At 32.7% G+C, this 24,565-nt stretch overlaps 1 protein-coding gene across 2 annotated transcripts in view; it reads left to right on the top strand.

Annotated features, from left to right (window-relative positions):
• The first annotated feature begins 2,359 nt into the window (after nt 1-2,359).
• The window catches only part of LOC150104623 (uncharacterized), a 219,703-nt gene continuing 197,497 nt past the window's right edge, over nt 2,360-24,565 (top strand). For both annotated transcript variants that reach the window (XR_016548543.1, XM_090395230.1), the window contains exon 1: nt 2,360-3,108. Coding sequence is in view for 1 of the 2 variants with exons in the window: in XM_090395230.1 (XP_090251356.1) it covers nt 2,679-3,108 (430 nt within the window). In the remaining variant the exon portion in view is untranslated. The remainder of the gene's footprint in view (nt 3,109-24,565) is intronic.

Below are 24,565 nucleotides of genomic sequence, written 5' to 3'. Positions count from 1 at the left end.
AAATTATAGTTTTTATATAGTAATAGTGCATATTAAATATTTCAAACATATTTCAAAACCGGATGTATGTAGAAACTTCGACAGTTTGTTTTTATATTTGGTCAGCTTCTCATCAAGGGATAATTCTTGCCTGTGTAAATGAAACCAAAGGAAACGGTTCGAACTTTCTTTACATCAACCGTAAAACCATCTTCACATGCTTGTTAGAGATAACAAGGTGTGTTACGATTTGAAAGATTTGTGGAAAGTAACAGTTATAATATGAAGAAAAGTTAATCTATCAAAATTATTTTCTAAGTATACTAAATAATTACCTTATTTAACCTGACCTTGAAAGCATGCGCCGTTAACGGGTAACAAACACAATATAATTATCTTCGTAGTCTTACTCGTTTTCAACCGAAATTATAACTAGACTAAACCAAAACAAAGCTTATGCCATGTAGACGTACAATTATGTTTCATTATTAAAATGGTTCGATTGAAACTAAAATTAAGTTGGCTTAATAAATTTTACAGAGATCGTTAACGAAAAGTTATTAACTTTCATCCATTCATCCAGAGAAAAATGTTGTTAGCATTCAAACTACTGTTTTCAATAAAATATTCCTAACCGGATCATACTAATATCGTAAAATGCGTATTTCACGAACGGACAAACAAACAGTGATGCGGTAATAACACTAAGGAATACTAAAATGATTTTCCAACTAAATGGCTGTTTACATTTCAAAAGGCTATTAAATTACAATTCACTTTCGTCCTTAGAGAACCAGATCAAAATGTAACATATAAAAGACTAAGCGCAACTTGTAGTTAAAAATCGTTTTTCTGGTATAACTGGTATAACATCTAATTTAATACAGCAAGTGCTCTTGTCTACAATTTAGATGGAATCTACCTTGTTTGATCATCTGTAACTTAGTCAGTATAGATGAAGCCCTTTGGTTAGAACGACCTGGGTTCGAATTCCGTCTAGGACGAGAAGAACCTTTATCAGGGTTCAACCGAAGGCGAAATAGTCGGTCTCATGCGGAGATAGAAATTTTTGTTTTCCGGAAACTCGGGTTTTTCATCCTGCAAACAAACCAGCCCAGTAAAACGCACATATCTACAGACATAAGATAATTATTGGACAAGGAAGGCAACGGGAAACCACCTTGTTCTATAATTATTCCTTGTTGGAGTAGCATTACTACCCCTCCAACCATAAAGTTGAGGAGAAAAGAAGATGCTTTGTTTATTTCTTTATTTTTTATTGGACTGGTCGTGCTTTTAATAATAGTTGATTTTGTATAGTGAATAAATGACAGCCTTAGACATACAAAAGGTATACTTTATTAATTTCATACATTTCATTATTGTCTATTTTTGTAATGTTATCAATGAACGTTACTGATTTCTTTCCAGTACCCAGTCTACTAATGTTTTAGTAATTTTAGCGAAGCTGATACTCAGAGAGCTTGTTATGAGGAAAACGTGAAGATTTCATTTCATTCAAAATTTATAATTTGATTTAATAGTTTTCATAAACCCTCATTATAGGAAATCAGTAATGTGATTACCTTCATGCTAACTTGACATTATGATAGAAATATATAACTACAGCACTTAACTAGCGTTTCGTTAGTAATTATATTTGAAAATGCTTTACAGAAAAGTACAAATGTCATATTTGATATTTGAATTAATTAACTTACTGTAAATGAGATTATCGTGGCGCATATCTGTTTTAACTTTAGGATTAAGTACGTTATTAAAATCATAAAGTTATGCTAAAGTAAAATATGCAGCAAATAGTCCTTTAAAAGCGGTAGCTATTTATCTGTAGACTTTGTTTTTGTTTGTAAACTTTGCTTTCTTGTGTATAACACATATACAAAATTTCTCTTCGCTTCATCATATATATTCTTATTGCATAATATACGAAAAAAACAAACAGGAGATGGAGGAGGAACTTCTAATGAGAGTTGATTACAGATCCTCATAAGCTACTTTGCAATGCTCAGACTCACTCACATTCAGCATTGTCGTGACACCCGAGACTTGCGTCTTGCCAGGTTTCCGGCCGCTCAACATACCTCAGACGACTGCCAGAGAAAAAGTTCCCGATTTTTCATTGGCTAAGTGACTGCTACGTCACGAGTCGAAGCAGGCGCAAGCGAATTTCGTATCCGTAAATAAATATTCTGGGTTAGAAACAGCGAACCGATTTAGCAGCGATGCCGTAGCGTCTCTTAAGTAACTTTCATTTATAAAAACAGTACAATTGACACCCTGCTGTAAATAGGTTAGTCCTGGGATACCCTCGCACACCAAGTGTCTTTAGAAATTGGCTACAGAGTCGACGTAGCGCAACAGGGAGGGGTTAAAAAAAAAGAAAAAAAACGATGAAAGAAAGAAAAAAGACAGTAGTTTGTTTTAGTTTTATGTTTCCAGTCTCCCGCTCATAAAATTTATGAAGACTCCACCTTTATTGCGAATGTCCATCGTTTGTATGAAACTCCGTCAGTGACGCCGCAAAATCTAGCGTATGTAGACGGTTCGGTGACAGCATGCCGCCGTCTGCGATATGTACCTAGCAACCAGAAAGCCACTCCCGGCTCACGTGACACGGCTTGGCGAGCTTTCCTTGTATACACGATCGTACTAAAACAAGGGTATCGAGAGTGAACACAATGTCAGAAAGTAGCCAGCCTCATCCGGAAATACATTCTGGTTCGGGACCTTCAGCGAGGAACTTGGAGACTACAGCTAAACAAAGTAATGTGAGTAACGGTTGTCAAGGGTGCGTGTATGAACAGACAGCGCGAGCTGTGGGACAGCATACTGGTGTACCAACTGACAGACCAAGCAATAGTAGCAAGGCAGAGTTTAGTGGTAGCCACCTGAAACTTGTAACAGAAGGACATCACCAAGCATTCATTTGTCCACACCTGCTCTATCCTCACTTTGTGACTATGGGCGACCAGCCCAATGAAAAGAGAATTAAATATGAAGTGGTCAGCATTCGGGACAGACATGGCCCATTCCGGAAGGCTGTTCCATGCATGCCGCTGCCTCTGTCCATTATCCTGTGTATCTTTAATATGCTTGTCCCTGGATCGGGTAAGTAAACCGTTTTTGATATGCATTCATCATCAGAATAATAATGATAGAAGGAGAAAATTTCAAATGTTTAGTCAAATTACCTGACCAAATTTTGGTGAGCATCTTCAGGCAGTGCTACAATTTGTTTATCTTAATTAGACATCTTCATTTACCAAATATCAAATGCTTATCCAGTAAACATTAATTATGAAAAATCAGAAACAAATACAATACATATATCTTAAATAAACAATTTACATCAGTTATTAACAGTAAAAGGTCCAAAATTTCCGCAGATGTGCACTGTTTCAATTTTTGAAATAGTACAAATTTAGAACTACCCAGTAATGATAATAATATAAGCATTTCACGCGGTAGAATTGTGTTGGTTTGAAAATAGCAAATACCATAGCTTTACTCCATTATCATACTTAGTTAAATAACAACAACCACAAAATAGTTTTCTAACATTATAAGCTTTCCAACTCTGTTCTTTGGAATAGAGAGAAATCTAGATGCTATTGATAATGATCACGATGATGTCATCAAAGATTCGTTCATTGGCTGTTTGTATATTAATTGCATTGACTTTTTATCAAGCAAAAACATCCGATTGTTATGATAACGTTCACTGGCCTAGCAAGGAGGGGGAGGAAGGTGCGAGAGGAACGATCACCCCTGGCACAGAAACAAAGGGGCATCAAAGCCAAGTAGAGACTTTTACTAGTTGGATAGCTTTGGTACTGTAGTCTGGGAACAGCTATTTTTGGCTTTTGTCCTAGCTCAAAGAATGGTTGCCATGCCTCTAGTAACGTCATATACCTTCACAGCCTTTCCCTTAACATGTTAGGCTCAACTACCTGTCACGGCCAAGAACCTTGCTTCATATAAACCTGATATGATAGGATGGTTAATCCTTCATGGACTACTTATGTACCCTCAGTGGAAGTGTGATATCTTTGGTCGGTTTGTCTGTCTTTGCGAGAGAACAACTCGAGTTTCCAGGAGGAGAACCCTTCCACCTCTATGAGTCCGACTAGTATTCACTTGAAAATCCCTTATACAGTTTCCTCACGACTTTGGTTTCGAACCTAGGTCTTTACAATCAAAGAATATCGATTCCGATCGAGCTGTAGAGGTCTAACGTTATATATTACATATCATATTATATTACTACTTTTTCATAGCCCAAAATTCATGCTGTAAAATATCACATCGGAAAAAAAAATTTTGTCCCCCCGCAGCTAATTTGGGAGTATGGACAAAAGTATGGATCCAGCTAATTTTACTTATCAGTGGAAGAAATGCGTTGCACGTGCATATAAAAAGTTCTGAATACATTTTGGCTAATTTATAATTTATTTTCAACTTTAATTTCAATTTATGACAAATTTTAATTTATTATATACTAAAAGTTTTCAAAACGTAACAAGTATCATTCTTAAATTGGATGAAATTTTAATATTTATCCTCCCACCCACAAACTCCTTTTCCTTTTAAACCTTCTCTTGTTGCATCATTATATTATAGCAGAAAATTGATTCAGTAAGATAATTATTGCGAAAAATCCAATGTCTATTTTCACCCTCTAACTTTATTTGTATCTACACAAAGAAATACTCTGACTTTCTTTCTAACTTTCTTTGTATCTACACAAAAAATACTCTCTTGGGTTGCATGTGCAACCCAAGAGAGTATTTCTAATGGAAAATTTACCATTCTTCAAACAGGAGAAAAAAACAGAACACAGAAAAAGGGAAATTTTTTTATTAGTCTCGTTTAGAATATTTTGTGTCGAAAGCTTTTAATAACAGAAAATTTAAAACTGTTTGGAAGGTATAATATATATATAAGAAGGAGAAAACAGCAACCATTTATAGTAATTTATAAAGCCATTTATAATAATTATTCGAGTATTATATTATTATAAGAATATAATACTGACTTAAAAAATCCTCTGCGAAAGTCAAAATGCGCCTTTCCCTAAAGTACTGAAAATCTTCTTAACAAATATTATAAAAGAAATTATCTACAAAAGTCACGCAGTAAAGATTAAGCTAATCTGATATCTAGTATTACATATAAAATTTTGCAGGTTTTTTCTATATTGATTGTTACGAATATCAAAAACGCTACGCATAGTAAACCAATCAGCTAGAATAATGATTTTATCTTGTAGGTCACGCTGCAATACCGAGTTGCTAAAACTGTTATTTCTGTAGATCTCTGTCGGATTAAATAGTAAATACTTTATATTCTTTTCACGACAAATATTATACTGGCTTTCTTCACGACAAATATATGCTGTCTTTCATCATATTTAAAATAAAGCTATCAACTAGTTTTGTTGACATTTCCTTTTTCCTTGTCGACGGAAAACTAACTCAAAAGTTGGTTCAATCATTCATTCATTAATTCATACATTCAATACTTATTTTAAAGACTTCAAGATGGAATGAAGCGTTAAATGTAAATCTCTCTAATTTATATGCAAGCAATTTTTTTTCCCCATGAGGTCAAAAGCATTATATTGTCAAATAAAATATATATTTTAGCTATACATCATGTAAGCGATTACATGTGAATTATTATTAATAATGTCGGAGAAAATTACGTTTTGGACTAATCCTTGAATCCAGTCTTTCTGCATATTTTTAGATGATAGACTAATCATTAACTGTTATGCAGCTAGTTTTTAATGATTAAGCAAAATGAGTTAATTTTAAGTATTTTGAATGTGTAAAGCGAAAGAACATAAACAAATATTTTTCAAGTTTTTCAAAAGAAGATTATTTACTTAAAGAAGTTACAGGCCGAAATTATCCCATCTTTGGTATTTACATAATTCCGGAAAGAAAGAAAAGCAAAACATACTGTGCGGTAATAACAGAACAGAAATATATATAATAAAAAACTAGATGATCGTATGGATGATTAGTAATATTTACTACGAATGGATTAATTATATCTTTTATTTAAGCAAAGTCTCTCAAAATATATGAACCTGTTAGGAGAACAAGTTCCGAATCCCATCTTCAGCATACGGGATTCGGAACGGATCCTATGTTGGATTACTGATAATTATTGCTCAAGGAACAGCAGAATTACATTCATTTCAGTTGATTCAGATAAAATGCCTAACTACTAAGATAGTCATCTCATCTCATCTACCAAAACTTGAATATTATGTGCTATTTTGCATTCATTGTAGGTTAGATGAGGAGGAGGTTTTTTTTATTATTTTTTATTTTTTTTTTTAATTTTCGGCTGTGTGTAAGAGAGAGAGAGAGAGAGAGAGAGTAAAATTAAAACATCATTAGCTTAAAAACAGAAAACTTTCTTTCTTGATATATTTCTGAATTTTTTCCTGCAGATCTGAAACTTTGTAAAAATTAGATGGGTTAATGTCAATTACGATAGCTGACTTTGGTTTCTGATTAATGTCATTAGTGGGGAGCTGCGCGTGATCCGTTATCAGAAACAAAGCATCGTTATGCTGATAAAATTCAGAAAGATAGCGAATTTGACAAAATGACTTTAAATCCTATGTGTCCACTATCACTTAGGTTGGAACACTACCTCTTGATACTTAAAAAAACTTTAGTTTTTTTATGTTTTATTAATAAAAGTAGAAATTAAACAAACAAATATAAATTAATATATTTATTTTCCTTTTGTACTCCGTAGTGAGATTACGTGATAGCCAATCCAAAGTATGTCGATCGAAAGAATCTGTAGAATTTATATATAAATACCTTTGATTCTAAAGTCTTATTAAATAGGGCATTTGCTTTAAAGGAAACATAATATCTCCAATAAATATTGACTATTTATACATTTCTTCTTCTTCTTCTGATATCAGGAAAGTTTCAAGCATTAAAAATGTTGTCCTTTATATCATAAATGATTGGTGAAAGACATTTCTGTTAGAACTTTATTGATTTCTGTTTTTTTTTTAATTTCGTTATATAATAAAATAAATAAATATCCAAGCATCTTTTTATTCTCTAAAAAAGTACGTTACACTCTTTTAATAGTACTTGGAATCAGCGTCCAATCTGCATCTTCATCATTGTCGAAGACAAGTGCGTTTCTGGGCACTTCTAGATAAACAGAAGATAACGAGACTATGTCTAATAACTGCAGTCATCTTGTGTTCCAAATCCTTACTAGTACTTGCTATATATACTCTCGGGCGTTCTGCTGTCGCTTTTAAAAGTAGAAGGACTATCCTCTCAATATCCTAAAACTGGTTGGATTGCTAACTATTCATTCCTAAATTCTTAAACCTGTTTTTGCGATTATAATTTCATATGAAGCTTCCTGTTCATTATTTTATTTATTTATTTTATGGATATTTTTCTTGAAATCTACACTTATTTTATATGGAGTGAGAGATGTTATATTCACTCTAATCCAGAGGTCCAAACTGTTTTAATTCCTGTGCCATCAGATCAAAAATCTAAGGCGTTGCATCTGCTAGAGTAGGACAGTTCATTTAAAATAAATATACCCAAAAAAGTAAACGTCATATTTCTTTATAATTTTCATATAAATGAAATTCCAAATTCCTAGTACTCTTTTTGTTAATTCACTATTACAGAAGTTTAATGTGGTGGTCGAACTTAATTGTTTTTAAAATCTGAAATAAACGTTTCACTGATGACGCATATATTCGTGAACCACTTCGCATTAATTTCAGTAATAAAGTATATACCATGTCTAAATAAGGATTGGGACAGCACTATATTTCAGAGAAATCTCTCTGGACACTTTAGATATCTAATCGGTGTAATCCCATGCACTCTCCCCTTTTAGAGTGTAACTTAAAACAGATTCTGTATTTAGTCTGTTGAGCAAGGTTATGGAATTTATAACCTTTAGTCCACCCAGAGTATCAGTGTTTGTGAACTTCTCCAGGCATAATAAACATAATATTTACCAAATTCTGAGAATAAGAATCCGATCCTTCTTCCCTTAATATAATGACTACTTCATGTATTTTTAGTTGGATACTGGCCTGGCCCACACCTCACATTTTACTTCGTTCCAAAGTTGTTTTGTCGGGTTGAGATCAGAACTCTATGTAGGTTAGTCCAGTGGTGTAGCTAGAGTTTTTGCCGCCCCTCTCAATACATACCAAAAATACTACAAAAAGTCAAAACGACGTATAGGGAAATAAATTAAAACACTATGTTTATTATTATTATTATTATTATGTGACACCTCCAGGGAGTCCAAAAGACTCATCGAGGGAGAATGTGCCAACACCATCGAACGATTGGCCTCCTTAACTACTAATTGCGCTCAAATCTGCTTAACTTTTTGCGAGCCATTAGTAGCAGAGGCTCGAAGTAAAACTTTAATTCCAACATTCTAAAATGTTATTTTTCTCGCTTTTCTGTTAGCAAAATCGTGGATGACATTGGCGAAGTCTATTTCATAGTAATATAGGTAATTCTTAATCAATTTTATTTAGAAAAACTCCTCTCACAACTAGCAACACTTACAGCAATTTTGAGGAAAATTCGCAGTAACATTACAATATTTGGAACTGAGTTCTCGAGACTGTATTTTAGAATTAACTGCAAAAGTTCAAAAAAGGTTCAAAGTGTCCCCTTGGGCAAGCCCCCCCCCCCCAGCTACGCCTCTGGGTTAGTCCAGGTTTTTTTTTTTTTTTCACATCGGTTTCCTCAAAATATGCATTCATGACACTTCCGGTAATAGTACATTATACTGTAAGAGATATGAGTCGGATCAGTAAAAATGTCGCAATATAGGAGCATTACACTATCAGCATACGTTGTTGTATATCTTCTAGAGTTCATATTTCCATGCATTACAAACAGGGACAGCGTCAGACCACCCTTTGATATCTTAGTTTTTTTCCAGTGTGTTTCATGACTGAGGTAGTGTTCTCACATTTCACATTTCTTGGTTGAGATGGTATCTTCACATTTCTGTGAGCTAATAATGTTACCTTCGCTACCAAACTTCACAGTTGAGAAGATATGCTCTAGCATAAGTTGTACTCCAAACATCCTTCACACCCGCACTTGCTCATCCGATTGGAAAAGCGTCTAGCTTGACTCATCGCTCTATATCACGACCCTCTCACTCTAAAGACCGATCGCGATGTTCTTTTACATCAGTGTGGTCTTCACTGGTGATTGCCATAGTGGATGTTCAGTTTATGTCCAGCTCTCTTTCCCTAGAAACAGAGAATGTACAGTAATTTACGTAATGTACTGACAAGATTTTCATCCCCTTCTGACCCCTTTGTGTTAGTTCGAGGATTTTTTTGTTCGTTTCTTGGCTGATGTGGTATCATCCCTGTATTGGCTAATAATGTTGTCTGCAGTTGATTTGGGGCGATGGAAAATTTTACAGTGTTGGCCGAGTGGATAACGTTTCTGCTTTCTGTCCAGTATTTGTGACTAACGGTTTGTCAATGTTTTTAAGTGATAACTGTGGTAGAGTGGTTTTAACTTCATTGTTTGCCCGGGACATGACTTTCCTCTTTCTTTTTGGAGATCTGAATTGAAACGTTTTTTAAAAAAGAAGAGGTCTATGTTTTATCTCTCTAGCAACATTGGTAATGATACATTGTATTTTTATTTGAAAATATTATTTAACCTAAATATTTTCTTCTCATAGACGATTAGGGATTTTGTTCGAAGTTTTTTTATTTTTCATCTTGCAAATGGTGTCTCTCTCTCTTCACCTTTGTCTACAATTTATTCACTGCTTTTGTTAGTTTATGTTTTCGCATTGTATAAATGTTTTTCAATTTCTATTTGTATTTCTTGATCTTTTCATTTAAAGTATAAACATCCAATTCTATTCTGAGATCTTAATTTTTATACTCATATGTTAGGAGTATCTAATTTTATATATTCGTTAATTGTTCTTACGTAGAGCTCATACCATTTCAAACAATAATATAAGTATTAATTAGTACTAGTACGCTAATACATTTCGTAACTAACTTTAATTTCAGGATCTTTATATAAACCTTTTAGAGCGTGTATTGAATTATACTTAATATTCTTATTGTTTGATCGCATTCCTTAAGGTTTTTTCAATGTTTTTCATAATTTTCAGATGCATTTTACTCCCCTTCTAAATGCGTTTACAAATTCATTTCTCATACTTTTTAATTGTTTTAATATATAAATATCATGTAAGTCGTTCAAATTTTCGTAGTTCAGAATTGAGCATTTTACTATATATAACTGTTTTTTGTATCTATCATTAATTCGTTTTTAATTTTTTCTTCATGATCTCTCTCTCTCTCTCTCTCTCTCTCTCTCTAATATCTCTAATATAAATATAACATAAACTCTTAGTATATGTTGTTATACTTATTACACTTTCTGTAGTTATTTTCGGAGCTTCCGAGATTTCGAATCTTTTGCCTTTATTCTTTCCTGGTTTAATCCGTTATTTTGCCCCGGTGATTTCCCCCTTTGAAGCTTCTGACTCAAAGATTTTTGTACGGTAGCCAAATATCTTTTTTACTCTGGCAGGTAGCTCTTCATCTGTCAAGCCAGTGAGGATTAACTAGTATCTTAGCTACATCTTAGCTACAGCTAAACATATTTCTTTGAGCACATTGGTGCACGTGTCTTCTTACCACTTCAGTGTACAGATACCATTAAGGAGGAACCTAAACATTAAAGATCTATAAAAATCCTTAGCTAAGGATTTCTATAGATCTTAACTTCCAATGCATCACTAGCGATGTCATCTTACCTCTCTGCATTTAATTTTATCAGTCACTTTGAGGTAAATGTCAGTTGTTCAGTTGCTTTATTAATCTTGCAATGTGTGAAAATTAAAACTCTCATTTTCCTACCTGCCATTAATTGAATTGCCACACCAACAGATATTTGACTACTTTAACTATATACATCATAGCTCCACCATCCCATACAAGACGTAAGGAAGATTCAATAAGGTTTACTTAAAGTGAGCTACGGTGTCATGTAGAGGCAATAGAGGTTTTATTTCCGGAAACTTGATTCTCCTTCGAGCTTTACATAACAGAGAAACTGGCCAAAAAAAAAAAAAAAAGCACACGCGCAGATAACAGTTACTGAAGGAATGAAACCGTGTTACCTAGAAAACAACAACAACTTCGCTCCTGTATGATCGTAATTCATCTTCAGTTGAAAAAAATCTTATGAATATTCTTCTCATCCTAGATATGAAATCAAACCTAGGGACCCCATGCTTCCGACCAGAAGCACCCCTTTTGATGCAATACAATGCATTTTTACTGATTACAAAATTAAGATATTCGTTTTTTTTTCATCTACATTATACCAGCGAGAGAAATAAGAAGGCCGTGAATCATTTAGTCCGGTAATCATTTAGTAACTTGGATTTCAATTAGCTGCAAGTTTGCTCACCAAGAATATATTTGGATAAGTTTTTTTTTAAAAAAGTGGTCAAGTTATTAACAACTTTACCTTCACAGAAAAGGAGTTTAAATGTTTTTTTCCCCTTTCATATTCATATGTTTACATTCTTTCAGTAAAATTACCTGTTAACCCCTTGATAATCCCTTTTTCCAAATGTTTGTTAACCGAGAAATTTCATTTATTCAGTGACGTTGTTTTTATTATCGGTAAATGATTAATATGTGATACGTAAATTGTTTATCTATCCTAGAGCACTTTCCCTAGAGAAGTTCTTTCATTTCGCACCAATTTCTCAATTTTAATTGTTCAAAAGTCGTGCATGATAATTCATGAAGCTACAACTGATGTCTTATAGTTTCTGCATTTTCATTTAGCATGGGTGGAGCATTCACTCACTGTCTCCGTTTGTTATTCAGTTTAGGTAGTATACTGAAGTGACGAGCAGTAATGTGATGCGTTGACACTTGACTCTGCAGAACAGTTTGCCGAAAAAGAATAATCTAATAATCACACACAATAATCAGAATCACCTTATGCGTAATTCTTGCTAGACTCCCTTCGATCGCAGAATCTTTTGTTAGCCACTCTCTTTGTTTTTACATTTCAGGCTATTTAATGTTACTGATTCCATTCTCGACTAGTACGGTATTGTTTGCGATTACGACACTATCTTAATGTAATATTTGAGTTTTATAAAGATTTTAAGCCACTGAGTAGCTACTCTTCACTTTCAGTTAAATGTTTCACAAATTTTCGCTGTTCAGTATGATAGCTATTTTCTTGTATCCAACTCTTTGTCTTTGGCACAAAAGTGCAAATATAAGAAATATAATTATACCAAGATTTTTTTTTTCACATAAAAGTTTTTATTAAGTGCAATAATTATGTTGTTCAATAAAGTTACTTTTCTTGCTTTAAGCCAATTATGTACAGGATCATTTGGATATCCGTAGAAAAACCGTTTAATATTCCTAGCTCCAAACAATGAAAACAAGATAATGTTCCTGCTCACATCTCTCCCACCCCCCACACAAAAAAAAGACCTCCTAGTGAAAAGCAGTATATTTGTGAAGTTTATTGACAGAAAGTTCTCAGTCATATTAAATTTTCATAGACCTCCACATAATATGATATAATAAGGATTAAATATAAATGATCAAGTACTTCTTAATATACAAAGCTATTATACTTCATATTTCATATTTTTCATATTTTAAAAATGTGAAATATGAAAATCTTTTCGTATTTCAAATTCTCATCAAATGCAACAACAGCAATTAAATAATAATATTATTGTTTCAAATTCTCAACAAGAATGAAATATAAAACTTTTCGTATTACGCGATTCTACGCGATTATATTTTAATTTTATAAGTAAAAACAAGTAGAGAGTAAATAATCACATATACCAGGTTTTATGGTACTGCGATGGTTCATACTGAAGCGATTACAGAGTTCGATCAAAGAACAACAAAGAAAATCGGTCTTTTCACAACTCCGATTTTCGTTGCTATCAAAGTAAATATTTATCTCTGGTTTTTATATATATAAATCTAATAAAATTTATTAGAAAAATACAGCATAAATGCAGCTTCACATTTTCTGTACTTACCTGTATATTTGTAAATATTATTACTTCTGTCCAAAATATAAATGCTATATTATTATCAGTTCACAAAGATATGGCTACGGACAGAGTGAATGTTGTTCATGTGTCACTCTATTCGTGTTGTTTGCACACAATTATGAGCTGTTAAAACGCAGGAATTCATTTTGCATTCTGCTCTGCTATATTTAAACAACACTGAAAGATTAATCATACCATCTAGGATTAGTATTAAACTTTTTCAATAAGCGACACGTGTCCCTTCCCTAAGTTCATAATACTAACGCTTTCTACGCGATTGTCATTCTCTCTATTGAAAGATGGATAAGTTAAAACTGCTGAACAACGACAGGGACTAATCACTACCTACCTGATTATGATTAACTGTTCTTGTCAAGTATGTTTCACGTAGTTATTGTTGCCATAGCGACAATTTTAATGCTTTTTGACAAAAAGACGACACACACACACAGTTTATTTTTTAATTACTGTTATTTATTTATTTTTATTATTCATAAAAAACTGCATTTATCATTCACATTTCTTTTTGGCTTCTGTAAATAAAATATTTTGTTGTCAAGTTAATCGTTAAAGAGGAATATCCCTTGATATGTCTAAGCCGGAGAACTCACAAAATAATTTTAGGATTAAGACTCGGAAAAGCTTTTATGATCCCACATCTGCCAAAGAAAAACACAATCTAGAAAATATAGAAATATGCAAAATATAATTCTATCTTGTTTATGGAAGTTGCTTTTTTACACGAACTTCCGTAAGCAATATAGAATATTTACTGTTGATGAGAAACGAACATTTTTTTTTATTAGACTCAAGTTTTATCTGTTACAATCAGTATTGGACCACTTTCGCATCCCGACTATGTGCAGAACCTACTGGTAGAAACCTTTTTGTTCAAATCATTTGTGATTAGTTTAATAAATTAGTCTTCATTTCCAGAATATGTTTGCTCCTATAGCCGGATAATTTCATGTTTTTCTTAATACTACATCATTATACCTTTTCATGTTGATCATACAGCATATTTACTCACCTAGTCCGTTATTACTGTATGTCATGACTGCCCTCTTTTCAGCTGATTTGAATCACTAGCATAATACATTACAAAACCGCAAACATACAGGTAGACTACATGGCTCCAGTCGTTGTAGGATTATGTACAAGTGGCCATGGTCTCTATGAAAAGCCAAGTACTTTGCACTGAATTATAAACTTTATAATTTATTAACTGCAGAAACACTGAGCTCGTTATTAGTATAATAGTAACTAGACATCAAGCGAAAGCTAGCCTATTTGACTAAGAGAACAATGACAATGTTGTTCGCTAGAAAAGTTTATTTATTTATTTGCTTTATTTTACTTGCAGTATGCACAGTAACTAGTCATAAATATAATAAGCATGTTTTTAGTTTTGTTGTAGCTCAATGAACTTAAGCTGTGATCATTTCTGTTGAAAAGTGAGGCTAAAAACGGGCCAAAAATACTGAACATGTTTATAACAAAGAGCAAGGGTTGGAGTTCATACCTTGATTAAAAATGTTAGTTTTTTATATAATTTTGCTTATACATATCTCACTGAACGAGCTGTTTTGAAGAAATATATTTATTATGGCTTAAACAAAATATTGCATATAGCCACGATAAATATCAACAGTTTAGCATACTTCTCATAGGCAAGACTCTGGCAGACTTCTGATAGGCGCCAAGCAGCTCCCAGCTAGACAGACTTGACACAGAACTGATGAGATTTTGATTCTCTGCCAAATTCACACTTTGCCGTGGGTTTAGTAGCCAGCCAGTCATCTATGACTTCTCAATATCAGTAGTCCAAGGAAGCGTTTAATTTTTAAATCGCTCAGGAGCTGAGTGAGTTATTATAGTAGTAGCCGCGTTATGCCTTACGCTGCCAAACTTGAGACATCTCTACAGTTTTTCGGTATAATACTTTATGACCTTTTTTTTTTGGCAAATTACAAATAACGATAATTTCTGCATATCATCCTAACGATGGAACAAACAAGGAAATAATCGAAACAAAAACTGAAACAGTCATGTGGCTTTACCATGAGTTTCTTGAATGACACGCGTACTTTCATTTCTGTAGGACGTAACACTTTATTATAAAAAATCAGCTTCTTAAGAAATAAATAAGATGGTGTCTTTGACAGCTGTGCATGTTTGATTTCTTTAATGATGTTGGCAGTTTGTCTAATGGAATGCCCATCATACTACGCCATATCGACCATGCTAATCGATATCCAGCATGACGTGTCGCTTAATTATCTTTGGTATCTTAGGTTTTTCCTAAAGTAATAGACATTTATTCAAAATTGCATATAATTGTGCTGTCTTACGGTTATGCAGTGATTATGGTGTCAATAGTGATATATTTGTCTTAAGGTCTTATATTTCAAAAAAAAAAAGATTAATTTCGCAAGATTGTATTTTAGATTTTTGTTGTGTCAGATTACAAACGGTTGAGGGTTTAAGAACAATTTTTTCCCTTCTTTTCAATATATAGAACTTTTTTTTCATTTTGTTCATGTAAATGAAAAAAAAAACGTATTCAATAGAATACAATTTAATGTTTTTTCTTTCCATCTTACCTTAAAAGATCTTACTGTTCTCACTTTTGCATTCGTTTTTTATCATCTTTATGATTCCACGAACTATCCTTCTTTCAGTTTTATTTTATTTTGTTCTTGTGTTCTAATGGCTGTCATATCATATTTTATGATATATTACTTACATATGTCTTCATTTATTATGTATTTCATTTTGTAAAACTAATCTAGTTTGGCTAACTATTTTCTGTAAGGTTCCGCGCAGATGACGTAGATGTTTGACATGTCACATCATTCGTAATGCTTTTTTGTAGTATCCGAACTTTTCTCTATTGGGTAATGGCATGATCAATGGTCCTGAAGTAATATGTCAGACTTTAGTTTCAGTAAATTAATTTATTACTTTTACCTTCTTTTTTTAGATTCTTGTTAGAGATTAGTGTAATACTGAGGTACTTCAATCTCAATACTTATTTACGTAGTTAATTTTAATTTGTATCACATTTTTTCTGGAGAGATCCTCACATATTTTGAATTCGATATGTTTCCAGAATGCTTTTTTTGTTTCTAATGAAAATATATACTTTGATTTTTGTAAGTTCTGTCTTTATACGTTATTAGCAACACACCAATTTATTCTTTTTTTTATTCTTCTTGCTTAACCTGATTACTAACTATTCATCAATATTAACTTTTCTTGTTATAGTATCCATGCAGTAAATAGTATAAAATTAAGTAAGTCACCATACTTTATTCTTGTGGGTATTTTTATATTATTTTATACATTTCCAGTTTTGAAAAAAATAAAATAGCATAAATTATCTAATAGCTTTTGTTCTAAAAGGAATTGAACAGAGTTTTTTTTAATTTTTTTTTTAACCGTAACTAACTTTTTTTCGAAGAGCTACAGGCAGATTTCCATCCAGGCAGTGGCAGACAAATATTGTCGTTGTCTGGATTTAAGCTCTAACTTGTTATGGCTGCAATAAGTGTGAGTTCTACGTCGAGTATGTTCAGTTGGCTTAGTCTCTGTGGTATTGAATAGTGGTTTGCGACTTTTAGAATGCCGTTTATCTTGAATTTTATCACAAGCTTTTTCTACATCAAAACAGCAAATCACATGTTTGCTATTAATTATATCATTTTTTCTATCAGTTATGTTTCTATTTTATTCACTTTTTAATTTCTTCTAGAAGTTTATTTATATCTCTGGCGATATAAATTTAAATACAGTTTAGGATTTAGACACATTTCTTCAGATGAAATCTCAATATAAGAAACTGCCTCAACCACCAACTTTATTCTATTGAAACGCCTGGTGTTTGTTCTGTACAATTTTACAAAATAGTCAGATATGCTTTTCTGTAACATCTAATTATTTTCTATATATGTTATTTAATTCCAATACAGATCGTCTTCCACTTATTTTGGATAGTTCATTATTCATTCTACGTCTTATTTTATTTCATTAGCTTTATTTCTTTGAGTGAAGCCAGTGAGTGAAGATTCAACCAAGTAAGAATTACTTTCTTCAGACTTCCTATTTCGGTTACTATTCTCCTCCTCTTCTTAGTGGAGAAGATGTTGTACACAGGCTCTCATACTACTTGGATAACTAGAAAAGTCCCTATCAGCATTATTTTTTTTTTAATTTTTACATGTACTATATTCATGAATTTGTGAAATATGAAACGAAAGAGGAATCTATAAAAATCATTTTAGCATAATCTTCCAAGTTCAGGCATTTGTTTCATCGCTACAGATGTTTTGTTTTTTTAAATATCTCTGTAGTATAACGTGTTAGCCGCTCCAAAGACCACATTCACGAGCTTCTCATTTCATATGGAATGATTTATGGTTCATATGAAATCTGAACATCATCAATCTTCTCTGTTTCATATCCTTATGTTACTTGGAATAGTGGTATCCATGGCATCGATGTTGTCCGTCCCTACTAACTAGACCTTTCCGCGTCACTGACATCGGTCCACCCATGTTTGAACACCTCGCGCTACCACTTTTTATCATCAGTGAAATAAACACTAATCCCTATATACAGAGGAAATCTGCAGTTAAATTTAACTTTATATGATGTTCTGGAACCACCCAAATCACACAGATGCTATGTTTAGAATGCAGTCATACAGTACACTTTCACTACCTCTTGGAAAGAAATTATCAAAAACACGCATTGAAGATTCATCCTTCATTTGTATATGCTGAAATTTCATAATAAGTTACTAATTTTTAAAAAATTTTAAAACTTGTTGCCCAAGACTTTTAGGATTATCCTTTTCTTATTTGGAGGTGCCACGTAACACTACTACTACTACTATTATACTACTACTACCACTAATACTACTACTAATAATAATTGATAACCAAGCGAAGCTTTTTGGAAAAAAACCCGATAATTTTTGTTTTAATTTAATGGCTTTGGAGAAAGGAAATAAAAACGTATCAGAAGTTTTTATTTCCTGAATTATTTTATGAAAACGTCAGACACTTCTTCTGAAGAGCCTGACGTTTCATTTATTTTTTAATTTTTATTTCCTTTACTATTGATAAACATGCATTCCCTTTACTCTCATGCATTAAACATACATATATATTGGCATCTTCTTTCCAGAAAATTGCTGGTAAGCAGTAAAATGAAATTCACAGTGATTTCGTCACCAGTTTAATACTAAATCTAATACCATACTCTATTTATAATTCTGCACGAGTTTTTTCCAACTAATTTATTCTCCATCCTCCCTTCGTAGCTTTTGCAATCGTTTATCCAGGGATTAGACTTTGTTTAAGAAGAGCGATCATTTCGCGATGCTCTAAGGCAGGGAAGTTTAAACCTTGAGTCTAACGTCACTACTTAGTGCCTTGTAAACTTCGTCAGTCTATTGAAGAGGATTCTATTATCATCGGTAAATTTGAAATATTATCTATCAGTTCTTACTTCTTTACTTTCATAACAGTGAATAACTGTAATGCAATACAAAACAATAATAATTTACCATTTTAAAGGTTGTTAATTCGTTCTTTAAAGATAGAGTTCGTCTTAAATTTGATAAACTTTCCTCTTGATAATGCCGACATAGAGGGGATTTACTAATCTGAAATCTTGGTCATAATTTATTATTTATTTATTATTTTGTCACCCCGAATGCAGTTGAACTGTCGGGTATTTGTGTAACTGATTATTGCTGCCTAGGTCGCTGTCGTAACACAGTACAAATAAAATTGGTTAGATGCATCTAGATAAACACACTCCAAAACAGTATATGACAAACCAAACTATTAATTTGATATTATCACGAAATGATTTTCCCCTTCAGAATCCTTCAAAAGCGTAATGATTTTCATTAATGTTTATGTATTTGTTTGGTTGTTATATCTATAATGTGGAATTCTACACCAGTATTCCATTGTTGTTTGTATTCTGCATGTTCATTTTGAATATGAAGTTGTTGGGGAAGGAACTCATATTTTTCTTCTTCCTTTATTGATATTTATTCTTGAACATAAAAAGGACGCCAGATTGTCTCATTGACTGGAAAGAGAAAATTAAGTTAATCGATATCACAAACTGTTACTTATGTTGTCTGATTGTGATTTACCACTGAAGTAAAAAATGATATATTCTTTGAATTCTTAAAAAAAAACAACTTTTTGTGATATAAAACAGGTCTATTCTCCCTTAACAAATATTTACAGGAGCTTATCGACAACGCGGATTGGGTATAACGGGTTATAAAATATTCCCTATTTTATCATCAAAGTATGCAAAAAAATTATTGAAAGACACACCGCATTTATTTTCTATGTTTATTTATCTTTATTTATATAAATATTCTATATTCATTTTATATATATTGGCCTAATGTGTAGCGCATTCGCTTTCCAGTGAACTCGGAAGTCTGACTATATGCCATAAGTGAATTTCATCACCTGGTGTGATACAACACCCTGCTCAAGGAAGCTGCGCGCGCGCGTGCACACAGAAAGAGAGAAGGGAAGCACATTATTAACTAAACGTTGCCCGACTTAAAAAATTAGCACTATGATTTAAAAATAATAGTGCTAATAAAAATTATTTTATTCCATTCCATTTTAGTAAGCATCAGAAGAAGAAAGCTGTTATTATCATTCTTTTCCTTTTACACAAAAAAAGGAAAAAAAAAAAGATGAGTACTGCTTAAACGCTGATGCTTATAGAATTCCTATCAGCTTAATGACTGGGGAGGGGTTCTTTTGTACCTCTCTTCTTCTTCTTCTTCTTCTTCTTCTAACTTCTTCTTCTTCTTCCTAGGTTTGTTTTTCCGTTGTAGAAGACGATGGAGGTCGCTATATAAAGACCGAATAGACTCGTCTCATTAGAATGCTTTCTAAGTTTTCAGATCTTTACTCGAGTAGAAGTGTCAGAAGAGATTTAGTGATTCATATATTTAAATTTCTCAAGAAGTTTGTTAAAATTAAATGATTAGTTAGATAAGTTAGATTAGATTAGATTAGTTAGATAAACACCTGCCGATTTTAAATAACATGTTATCGTAATGTACAGTTAACTAACCCAAAACTACCAGAGTGTTTTACGTTAGTTTAATGTCATGGGTAATACATGCGTGTATTATATAGTCTGATCCAGAAGTTAATGATAAAATAGTTTCACTGAGCTCACATTGGTTTAAAAAAATATACATTCATTGGAATAGTGATCTCGGTAATTTATCCACAGTTAGGCTCTAATTGTATATATATTATTAGCTTTTTTCATACCACTGAACCTCATTTCTAATGTTGTTGATTCAATGTAAGATACCAGCCATTTTTAAGATTAGACGATATCAGGAATATTTTGAAAACCGAGCTCACTCTTTCATTATTTGAATCTAAAACAAAAATAATAGAAATCCTAAGTAAGTGAGACGATATAGCTAAGCAGCTATCTTAAACGTTTGGGCCGTGACCTTTTCGTTCCGCATTTTGTTTTTAGGTTTGGATCCGCTCCATCACAATCACAACTACACGTTTTAGTGACTAACACGTTTCACTTGAGAAAGACTGCCTACTCGATAGGCAGCAGAACTGTTGGCGGATATAATCTTCCTAAAGTGAAATTCCAAACGAAGGAATGCACATATCAATATTATTATTATCATTATTTTAAATGTGAATCCCACCCGCGAAATTGTAAGCATATAGTAAAGCGGGTAGGATTAGATAATCCGAAAAAAAAAAACATTCTAAAGACCAAATATTGAACTTTTTTTGGTGAAAATCATCTACCACCTAAATTCAGAGATATCGTGTTAGGTGCCTTTGGTTGGAGCATAATATCGACGAACCAGGCCTTTACTGGTTATAAATTAGAAACTTTTTTTCCTTAAAAATGTAAGTGTAATAATAATAACAATTACTATTACTATTATAAAAACAAACAAACAACAATCTTTTCAACATTGTTTTCTGAAAATTGGAAAAAAGATTTAAGAAATTAAGTTATGCATAACTTGAGAAAATATACACAGAAATATTTTGTTAAGAGCATATTATGCACACACATAAGTAGATAACAGTGGAAATTTCATTTTTTTATAAGTTAAAAAAATTGAATATTTCCCTATTAAAATCATCGATAAATATCCTCTTATTTTAGTAGTTATGATGTTGACAAATTCAAAAATATGAGCGCGGCTGATTGGATTGTTTAGATTTAGTGACAACGCAATTTGGGCTGTAGGAACTCCAATAATATGTCTGTCAGGTTTATATATTGGCAGGTCGGTTTAAATAGGAAGCTAAAAAAACAAACAGTTTTTACGACTTTAGAGGAACTTACCATCGTCTGAAACCAACCCAGCCTTCAGGCTAAAAACATTTTCTGTCCTTGAATGAATTTGAGCTCCTAAAGTTTCAACCAAGTGGTATCGACATTTTGGAGTGCATTATAAAGGTTTGTCGTAGTTGGAAAAATTCTTAAAATAAATATACAAGCAAGCATATTACTATTATGTTCATGTATCGTATTTCTTTTATTTATGATACTCGTATTTTATAATGACAAACAAGGCATGTAGTACATTTGAACTTCATCGTTAAAACAAACACACGTAAAACTAAAACGAATTTAATTTACGCACTTAGAGAAGTGAACTATTTGTGAACCTCACAAGAAACTGATCATGCTACATACAGGAAATGGGAAGGAAACTGCAGTTATGATAAGCTTACTGATTGTTTTTTTAATGAATATTGTCAAGGATATGTAATATACGCCCATATATAAAATGGCTTCAAAATAAGTTATCCTATTTCATCACTTCTAAGAGAATTTGTCTATGAATGTAATCATTGCTAATCGAAGAACATAGGGAAATAACATGTTGTGCTGCATAATAGCTATTTTGGGATATTCCTGATTTAATATTGCAAACTTCAAGGAATTCTATAAAATCTAAAAGAACTTTTCGTTGTCTTCGCCTTGTCTTGTAGACATTCTAAAGAAAGAAATAGAATATGTAAGGACACGTACTGCCTTGAAATTTGAAAAATCAGTTATGGAGAAATCTCTATTTTTGTGTTTTTATATTGTCAGCTTATCTTAAACATCAACAGCTGATAGTAGCACACAATTCTTATTAATTATCAGTAATATTAATTAATCATAAATAATAATGATTTATAGCATTTTTATGTATGGTAGTAATAAGTATTGGGAGAAGTTTTGATTGTATGCACTAAATAAATAAATACAAGATATAAAGTCATATATCTAAATTGTGAATATACTAATACGATTTAAAATACCTGATGGTAATAGCTGTGAATGCGAAGCGTTGAAATGTGTTGTACATTATTTATTCAGCCGAGTCAAGCGATCCAGCTGAAGATTTTCAGGGTGAGTTGCTACAGTTGTGTGATGTATCTGTAATACACGTTAGAAAGCTGGCAGCAGCAATAGGTAGGATAAATTTAGATACTATTTGTTGAGCTAGCAATGGGATTTCAAACGTAGCTGAAAACTGTTCGCCAGCGGCACCATTGTGTTCATACAATAGTGGCTTTCACAATTATTTCCTTCTTTATGTTTCAGACTCTTGCAATTTTTTGCAAGAGTCCTTAAAGAAAGCACACCCTTGATGAGCAACACATTTTAAGCATCCCATCGGAATATTACAAGTTTTATCAAAATGCTGTTAACTCATTATTTAACCAATAGTAACCAGTTATCACTGAAAGAGTATTGTTTATTCATTCATTTCATATTTCAGAATTAAATATTAAGTATCTTCTATGCCTTTAGTTAGTATGACAGTAAGAGAATTCACAGGATGACAATTTTACCATTCTATTCAAGATCAGCCTGTATTATTTAAAATATCAAAAATTAAAAAAAAATCAAGTAACGCCTTTTATTCCCCTTAGGGAGTAGGCGAGGCAAAGTAAACCCGAATTGACTTCCATTTTATTAAATGGAATCGATTGGAAGCCGAGAAGAACGAACGTGTGTAATGTATCAATTATAAATATTTGTTCTCAGCCTTAGCTTTTTGCAACTGACATTTCCAAGCGTTTTTATGTGTAAAGTAAGTTTTTTTATTTTATTTTATTTTATTTTACTTATTTATTTATTTTACATGGTAATCGCATACTGGGGAGATTCAGAAACCTATAGTATATTAGTACTTTAGGTGGACAGAAAGTTGAGAAGAGAGAAGAAACTTGTTAATTGATTTGAAGCTAGTAGTTTATAATCTTAGAAGGAGTAGAGGGAATGAACGAAAAGCAAGAAAAGTTTGTTCTAGGAGTTCGAATTTGAACTACGAAGAATGTTTGAATAGCTTCTGAATATTTGACTAGAGTGGAGAAATTATCGTTGCCAATTTCGATTAATAGAGATTATGCATATTTTTATAGAAAATGCAAGCAGCAAAACAGAACATCTGCACGAAAGAGCAATGTTTAGTAGTCGACCTTATTGCTCTCTTCTGTACTGAATCAAGTATTTTTAGGGAGTATTTAGGGATACCACCTCATATGTGAGAAGAGGGTACAATAGCTTGACAGATCTGTATAGTCTTAATAGTTGTTCAAAAGAAGAGTAATGCCTGGAATGAAAAAAGAAAGACTAATTTCTTAGCTACTGATGAGGCAGTGTTACTCATGATATGTACATACCAAGAAAAACTGGAGGATAGCTATCTCAAGAAGAGAAATCTAGTATTGCATGTAGATTTGAATGTTGTGAAGAATGTTGTTAGGACTGGAAAAACGGGAAAAAAAACATTGAAGTTAATATGTTTGTCAGAACCTTACAGGAGTCTCCGTAGCTCAGTCAGTATAGACGAAGCCCTTTGGCCGGAAAGACCTGGGTTCGATTCCCCTCAGTGAGGAACCTTTATCTGGTCTCTTTCGACTAAAGGTGAATTAGCTGGTCTCATACGAAGGTAGGAGTTTTTTTCACCCGGTTTTTCATCCCCCAGAAAAGGCAAACCGGCCCTGTGAACGCACATGGATTACAGTCATGAATACGTCCCAGTCATATGCTGGTCCCGATCCCGGATAAAATTAAGAGGGGAGGTAGGGAAAGCAGTGGTGAACTACCCTGTAAAAATCTCCAGGAATACTATGTGGGCCCTACAAAAGTCATCTACAGTCGAAACCACTGAAAGGGGAAAATCAGAACCTTATTGTTGAAGAGATGATTTGTTGATCAGATGATAAAATAAAATAAAAATAAGCGTAAAGTTGGGACAATCGCCCGAACGAGTTTGGAGGTGATGTTAACATATCTTCAAGGTTTCTTTCGTTTTTCACCGTATATTCTAATATATCCATAACAGTAGTATATGTTAAAGAAAAAG

Source organism: Typopeltis vanoorti, chromosome 7, assembly GCF_054136105.1.
Source record: "Typopeltis vanoorti isolate ZY-2024b chromosome 7, IOZ_Tvanoo_1.0, whole genome shotgun sequence".
In the NCBI taxonomy this organism is placed as follows: domain Eukaryota; kingdom Metazoa; phylum Arthropoda; class Arachnida; order Uropygi; family Thelyphonidae; genus Typopeltis; species Typopeltis vanoorti.
This window is presented reverse-complemented; position numbering and strand designations above follow the sequence as displayed.